Source organism: Chrysoperla carnea, chromosome X (assembly GCF_905475395.1).
Source record: "Chrysoperla carnea chromosome X, inChrCarn1.1, whole genome shotgun sequence".
Classification (NCBI taxonomy): Eukaryota; Metazoa; Arthropoda; class Insecta; order Neuroptera; family Chrysopidae; genus Chrysoperla; species Chrysoperla carnea.
The window spans coordinates 1,132,217-1,140,959 of NC_058342.1; the positions used below are offsets into that span (position 1 = coordinate 1,132,217).

The following is an 8,743-nucleotide window of genomic DNA, read 5'->3' on the forward strand; positions in this document are numbered from 1 at the left end:
GCTCAAATTGTATATGACCAGTTGACATTTTCAATCGAGCTGCATGATCATCAATTGACGGTATTAATGTCAGACAAAGTTTCTGATTCAACATTGGTTGATTCAGTCAAACCTGTTCAACATGACAACAGTTTAGCGCGGAATAATTTACCTCAATTTCATGGAGATATAGATTCTTGGTTGGAATTTATTTCTATATTTGACAGTCTTGTCCATGTAAAAAATATGGGCAATATTTGCAAATTTCGTTATCTAAAAACTTTCTTGAATGGTGATGCGGCAGCTGTAATTTCTTGTTTCGCTTTAACCAGTGATATTTATCCGTTGGCTTACGAAGCGTTATGTTTTCGCCACAACAATAAAAAACGCATAGCGAGTTTCTATTTACAAAAAATTTTAGAATATAAGACAACTCATTTGTCGAACTTAAATAATTTAAACTTATTTCTCACAACTCAAGAAACCGCTGTAAAGTCTTTTCGTTCTACGGATCTTCCAGATTTAGTTGATTTTATTTTCTTTAATTATACATTGAACAAGCTTGACGCTTATATGCGCCGAGAATTTGAATTACGTCATTCAGACAAGGAGATTCCGTCATATACCGACGTAATTACTTTTGTTACAAATCAGCTTCGTTCATTAGAATTACAATCATCGACTACTCGCACCAGTAAGCCAACGTTTTCAAAGCAAGCCCAAATCATTCTTAGTAAATACCTCTCATAATTTAAATAAATATTTTTCGTCAAAACACAACACTCAAATTTCAAAATGCATACGTTGCAGAGGGGAACATAATCTCGCAAATTGTCCATCGTATTTAAAAATGGAATTGTCAAATAAATATCAATATGTACAATTACTCAAGCGGTGTTTAAACTGTTTGGGTTCTCATTTAAGAAGCCAATGCGCTTCAAAAAATGTATGTCGCAAGTGTGATTCAAATCAACATCATACTAGCCTTCATTCAGGGATTCAACCACCGGTCATGTCGGCAGCTAAAGCCACTGTTTCGCACTTGAATACGTCTTCCTCCAATTCGGCTCCTCAACCCCTTGCAATACCGGTAACAACATCCCTGCGATATCATGCACTTCATATGCCCAAAACCCTCAAGAAGGCTTACTGGGCACAGCTCAAATTTTAATTCATACCCCCAGTGGTTTATTTTTGCGTTCGGGCACTTGTTTCTATCCCATCTAATCAATTAGATATTTTGGCTGAACGTCATTTTCAAGATACGCACTCGCGTGATTCAACGGGTCGATACATCGTCTCTCTTTCGTTTCGTCCGGGCCGCCTCCCTGAGCTTTTCCACAAGGAGCGTTCACTCGCCTCCTTTATCAATTTGGAAAAAATATTGTCCAAATGTCCTGAGAATTACAAGACGTACACTCAGTTCATGAACGAATACATTTCACTCCAACATATGTCTGAGGCTACTAGTTCATCAAGCTACATCATTCCGCATGATTGTGTCACCAAGAACACTAGTACCTCCCCCAAATTACGTGTGGTTTTTAACGCATTGGACCCTGGTTATAACAAAACTTCGTTAAAATCATTATTATTGGCCGGTTCCAAATTACAAAGCGACATCTCCGACGTCATCAAATATGAACTTAATACTACCGTTACCTACGGTGTAGTTCCTTCAGCTTTTCTTGCACAACGGTGTTTAAAACAATTAGTTATTGACGAAGGCGATCCCTTTCTTATGGTTTCTCAAGCCTTTTTACACAACACTAAAGTTGACGACATTGTTACTGGCGCTTCATCTTCTGAAGAAGCCCGAACTTTATTGGCTCAGCTGTAAACTCTCATGAATAGGGGAGGTTTCAAGTTGCGAAAATGGACTAGCAGCGATCCGTCTGTGTTAGTCAATCTTCCGGTAGACCACATCAAAACTCCGTTCATGTTCGAAACAGAGACTGTCTTCAAAATACTTGGACTGCTTTGGGACCTAAACACAGATAGTTTTCTGTTTCAATTTAAAGCGTTTGAAAATGTTTTGACCAAACGTACCCTACTTGCTCATGTGGCAGGATTGTATGCTCCATTAGGATTTTTAGCATCCGTCACTCAGTTTAAAATGCATCCTGCAAAAATTATGGTTGGATCATTCAGGTTGGGATGACCCTGTACCTCTACATATTTGTCAAATTTGGGACGTCCATCAACAAAACCCGCATCTAGTAGCTCAGATTCGCATTCCTCGTCTCATTGCTCCCACCGAAAGTAGGTCTGTATGGTTAGCCGGTTTCTCAAACGCGAGTCAGCTTGGATACCCAGCTGTGCTTTACCTTTCTTGTGACACTGGACATTCAATAATATCACATTTATTTGCTGCTAAAACTTAGGTGGCTCCATTAAAAACCTTGAGCATACCGCTCTTGGAACTTTGTGGAGCACTTCTGCACAGCAAACTTGATTCGCCTGTCCGTCAAATTATGTCGAATCTGTTTAAAATTCCCCCACTCTTATTCACCGATGCTCACATCGTTTTACATTGGCTCAACACTTCTCCACATTTACTCAAAGTTTACGTTCCCAATCGTGTTGTAGTCATTCAAGGAATTACCCAACAAATGTGTTGGTCATATATTCACACTTCTGTCAACCCTGCTGACATCGCGTCTCGTGGACTGACCCCTGATCAGATTTCCAAGTCAACTCAACATGACTTGTGGTTTCATAAGCCATCTTTTACTTCAGAGCCCCTCAGTCAGTGGCTCCCTCCTTTTACTTCCACGGTTCCAAATATTTCTGAGCTGCCTGAAATTAAGCCCTTGGCTCTCGCAGTCAATTTAAATCCTCCGGATCAACTTTTAGAATCATTTTCCCGCTTTACGTCATGGACAGGTTTGATCCGTGTTGTCGCATGGATGCTCCGTTTCTTTAAACGATGGAAGGCACGCCTACAGCGCTTACAACCCATTTCTGGCCCGTTGTCCGTCATTGAAATAGACTCCGCAAAAAGCGGTATTATCTACGTCACTCAGAAATATTATTTTCGTCAGAAATTCGTACACTCGTAGCTCATCAAGCTCTCAAAGGCAGTCTCAGCTTGCTTAATACTTTCCTGGATTCGTCCTCTTTACTCAGAGTGGGTGGTTGCCTCGACCACTCTCAACTCGCTTCAGGTGCCAGGTACCCCCTTTTGTTGCCCAAAGTGGCACATATATCTAAATTAATATGCATGCAAGCTGATCTGTGTTCTCTTGATTCTGGGCCTAGAGCGGTCCAAGCTTCTGTTCAAACTACTTATTGGATTCCTGGGCTTCGGGGTCTCGTTAGAAAAATAATTCATATTTGCTCCACCTGCTACAGATTTCGTGCTGTACCTTTCGCGTCTCAAATGGCCGCTTGGCCAGAGCCTAGAGTCACACCGTCTAGACCCATTTCACACGCCAGAGTGGATTTTACCGGTCCATTCGTTGTTCGATCCGGTAACCCCCGCAAACATCGCTTAACCAAAGGGTTACCTTCGTATTTCTGTGTGCTTCTCTAGTGTGTTCATCTGGATTTTTCCTCGGAACTTACCACTCAATGCTTCTTAGCAGCTTTAGATCGACTCGTAGCCCGTTGAATTCTTCCCTCCGATATATATTCTGAGCAAGGTCGGAATTTTCTTGGCGCTTCACGCCTTTTAAATGAACTTTCTCTTTTTCTACGAGAATATAGAGAAAATATCTCCGATAACTTGTATCTTAAAAACGTGCAATGGCACTTCAATTGTGCATACGCTCCATGTTTCGGAGGTTTATGGGAAAGCAGTGTCAAATCCGCCAAATCATTGCTTAAACGCATGTTCCATGAGTCTTCCTACTGCGTTGAAGACTACTTCACGATATTCGCCCGAATTGAAGCGGTGTTAAATAGTCGCCCATTATGCGACCTGCCTGCTAGTCCCTCCGAGGCATCCTCGTATTTAACACCTTGACACTTTCTCACCGGCACACCCTTGATCTCTTTACCCGAACGTTACCCGCCGTCCGATCAGCCCGTTCGTGACCGATGATTGAACCAGCGACATGTGGTCCAAAGTTTTTGGAGACGCTGGTCTCGTGAGTATTTAAATACTTTAGTTCAAAGATACAAATGGAAGCTACATGCCGCACCCCCCGAAAGTGAGGATGTCGTACTCATCAAAGGGGTTCTAACTCCCCCATTTTCTTGGCCTATAGGTCGTATAATCAGACTCCATATGTCTGCCGACGGTGTACCCCGTGTTGCCAATTTAAGGCTTGCTAATCAGCAAGCGATTAATCGGGCAGTCGCAAGGCTCATTCGGGCATTCGCTCCCCCCTTTCCCTTATTTCTCTCTCACCTATGGGTTTTAGAATTATTTTTGTTTATTTTTTGTTCTTAGTTTCATTTTCAATTTTTTCAATACAATTTAAGTTCCAGTTAGTTGGATCGAATTTGGGGGTGGTGGTGTGATTTATGTTTGAGCCATTTAAAAATGCGCGGTATTATTTTATGTCTAATAGTGTTTTTCGTTGTTATTACATTGGTATTGCATATCACTAACCATGTATAAACACATCTAACTGGGCTTGTATTAAATACCGATGTATTTTAACTTATATAACCGGACGATCAGGTATTCCTTCATAATGTAATTTTTTAATCTAATTCAATCTCTAATTTCTGGAGGAGAATCATATTCTCTACAAACTAATTTCGAGTCAGTTAAGAGTGGTTTTTTCATATAATTCTATATTTTCGTCTTTGCGTAATTCACATTTTTCAAATTTAATGGTTTTCGGTAATGATATTTTTGAGTGCTCCCACGTGCTAATCGGGTGTTATCTGTAACAATATTAATGAAATGGTTTTTTTTGTATGGTCGAAGTTATCAACGTGGTGCCGTGTTTAACGTTGCACGAGGCATGAGGTTTGATTGACAATTCTCCTTTTTCCAACTTATTTCCCAAACAAACCTCATCGTACTAAATCATTTGGCCATCAAAAACACGTTAGTACTAATTTCATTTTTCATACAGTCCATTCAGTCAGTCCGCCACATTTTTGTTCGGGCTCTGCCCCTACACATCGTTTATCAGCACATTGGTGAGTGTTTCTACTTTCATTTTATTCAATAAAAATCATTATTTCGATATTCTATATTTCATAAAGTACGTAACATAAATTTTTGGTCCTTCGAACCGGCTACCAACATTCTTTGGTAAATTCGGCCGCGGTCGTAACTCAAAAGCACAAAATTGCTATTTTTTCACGTGCATTTTCGGCATTGACCATGAAGGGATTCATGCGCAATTAGTTAAGGTCTTCACAAGTTACGAGAAAGTATTCTTTCATTTTATTACTCTCTTATTGTTTGCTTCCATAATTCATTGGAAATAAATTTCTCTTTTTTCGAATTTGTATCCATTTATCGTTTGGAAACAAATTCTACCTCATTCAAAATTTAATTTCATTTTGTTTTATTCATAAATTTCTTGAAAAACAACTTGTTATTTATTCAAACCTCAATGTTTGAAATTCATTCATTGCGCATGAACCAATTTCATGGTCAACGTTGAGAAACAACTTATCTTAGTGTTGCTGCTAGCTTGATTTTCTAAAATTTAATCAAAACTTTCTTTAAATTCATTTTGTTTGGAATTATAATAATATTCAAACAAATTTCTCTCCTTCAAAATATTCTAAATTTTTTGTTTTTTTTTTTTTTTCTTTACAACAGTTTAATTTCAAAATTAAATAAAAATTTTTACGCAATCAATATTGTTTTAACATACAACTTTTGTTCTGTCTCGATTCAATTACATACACACATATACATTTGCATTTCACATTCATTCATTAAGTATTTATTATACACAAAAACATTCAATTGATTTTTTGGTTTTAATTTACAATTTTGTATTGAAACTTGTAAATAATTAGAAACTAATTAATATTTATTTTGCAAAGTCCACTTTAATTAAAAATAATTGTGACAATTGTTTCGATTTTTACATCATATTCATACAAATGTGAAGTTTAACAAAATATTTCTGTTTATATAGTAAACATTAGAAAAAGGATATACATTGCTTATGTGTGTTAGACAAAAACAGACATAAAAATTTGTTTTTGTAAACAAAAAAACAATCTTACAATAAAACGATAATACATTTAATTACCATATAAGGTAAGAATATTGGTTTTCGGATTAAAATATAAAAATACAATAACAGGTACACAAAAAAAAAACAAAAAAACTAAATAAATTAAATTAAGTCAAAATCTAAACATAAATATATTGCCATTACTTAAAGCAAAGGGAACAATCTGGAATTAAAAAGTTCCGTTTGTTCGTTTAGAAGGATTTGAGATTCCTTTTTGTTTTTGTAAACCTCCATAGCTTCTAGAACATCCAGTTTGAAGCCCTTATTTTGGACATGCAAAATTTCCATATCTGATGAAGGTTTGTGACCTTCCTCCATTAAATGATTGGCGAAAGTGGAGTCAGATTTTTTCAATCTTAGCGAGCGCCAATGTTCCTTTTTTCTTGTTTCAAAGGACCTTCCTGTTTGACCTATGTACACACCTTTGCAATCATAGCAAGTTAATTTGTAAACCCCTGATTTTTTATTCTTTTCACACCTGTCCTTATTATTTATCAGGAGGTTGCCTAATTTTACGGCAGGCTTAAATGTAATATTAGTTATTTGTTTTCGTAATACACCTGCTATTTTATCGGAAATTTTTCCAAAATAGGTTACTGTTCTGAAAAAGTCATTTTCTTTGTCTTCCATAATAATTGAAGCCAGCGTTAATTTACGAAGAACCTTGTGTTTAATTTGATTTACTATTTTTGATTCAAACCCATTATTAGTCGCAATGATTTTTATAGTATTGAGCTCTTTTTCCAAATTTTCGTTTGATAGTGGTAGTGTTAAAGCTCTATAGATCATCGCATAATATGATGATAGCTTCTGGCTCAATGGATGAACCGAATCCACTGGAGTCGTTGTATCAGTGAATGTTGGCTTACGAAATATATCAAAAATAAATTTGTTATCTACATTTTTGATTCGTAGATCCAAGAACGTAATTTCCCTGTCACATTCCTTTTCCAACGTAAACTGGATTTTGTTGTTTATAGTGTTCACAAAATCCAGAAAACTTTCCAGTTGTCGGTTCGTACCATCGAAACATATGAGGATATCATCAACATAGCGGTACCAAAACTTTATGTATTGTTTGGCTTGTTTTGAGTTCAATACGAGTTCCTCGAAATGGTCCATATATACTTCTGCCAACAGAGGACTAAGAGGAGAACCCATAGCTAAGCCCGCTGTTTGTTTGTAAATTTTTTTGTTAAAAGAAAAATAATTTTGTTTTAGCACTAACCGTAGAGCATCTGTTATTTCACTAATCAATAATGGGTTTGTGTTCTTTCGTTCCAATAAATCAGAAATCTGTGTAACACATTCTTTAGCCGATATATTACTAAACATGTTTTGTACATCCAAGGACGCAAGTTTGTAACCAGGGCTTAGTTTGAAATTATTTAATTTTTGGACTAGTTCTATCGAATTCCTAATACCATTTTTACTTTTGAATTCTGTAGTGTCTCTAACAATTGTGTTCAGTTGTTTTGCCAATTTGTATGTTGGACACCCAATATATGATACTACAGGTCTGATAGGGGCCAAATCCTTATGTATCTTCACCAGTCCATATAAGATTGGTGTTCTAGGATTCATTTCCAATAATTTGGACTTTACAGAACTAGTAAAAAGGACTGAAGAATTTTTAATAAAATCTTTCACTTCTTGTTGAAACTTGTTAGTAGGATCCTTTGAGAGTCTTAATATTTTTTCCTTTTGAATAAAATCAGCAACTTTATTTATATAGTCCTGTTTCTTAAGAATAACTGTCGAGTTACCTTTGTCCGCTTTTGTAATTACCAAATTATTTTTTTCTATTTTCCTTTTTATTGATTTAATGGTTCTACCGTCAAGTTGTTCCGTTTTCTTTCCAGTTGGATTTTCCTTTATGATTTTTTTAATTAATTCAATCGTCAAGTTATCCTTTTTGTCTTTTAGAGCCACCTCCGAGTCTACAATTAATGTCTCCGTTTGGTTGTTAAAATTAAGTTTAGGAGCATATTTGACTCCTTTGTCCATAAGATGCATTTCTGAATTGTCAAAAACAACGTCAGACAAATTAATTGTTCTTGAACCAAAGGTGACTTCTTGAAAACTTCTTTGACTTAGGCTTGGGCCGACTTCCTGTTCAGCACATAATTTGTCCAATTTTTTCTTTTGGGATAAGTATTTTGTGTAAATAAGTTTTCCAACTTCTGAACCGTTCAATAAGGTTCAAAGTATTTTGATTGTAGGTTTGGTTGACAGTAATTAAAAATCAGTCAAATTATAGTAATAAGCGCGATCAAAATCATTATACGAATGGGGACAGAAAAACCCTATCTAAATCTAAACACACACACAAAATAAAAAAATAAAGAAAAATCATTCATTTAAAAAAGTTGAATTAAAATCACGCTAGCGTGTGAACGGACGTTAGTACACGCTAACGTGTGAATAGCCACCATGCGCAATAATTATTAAAATTTAACAAACGAAAAACAACGTAGTTCGCGTAGGAATACAGAACCGAGTAAAAAAGCCAAAAACAATTTAAAAATGAGGTCTCTTAAACAAATCACCCTTGAAGGGTACACTTCGAATAAAAATTTCATTAAAATTAATAATTTTACACG

General features: G+C 36.2%; 1 protein-coding gene across 1 annotated transcript; it reads left to right on the top strand.

The window, feature by feature from the left end:
• Positions 1 to 1,432: 1,432 nt before the first annotated feature.
• LOC123302287 lies at positions 1,433 to 1,819 on the top strand. The gene has a single exon (XM_044885159.1). It carries the CDS (start codon positions 1,433 to 1,435, stop codon positions 1,817 to 1,819), a length of 387 nt encoding a protein of 128 aa, XP_044741094.1.
• Positions 1,820 to 8,743: the final 6,924 nt, after the last annotated feature.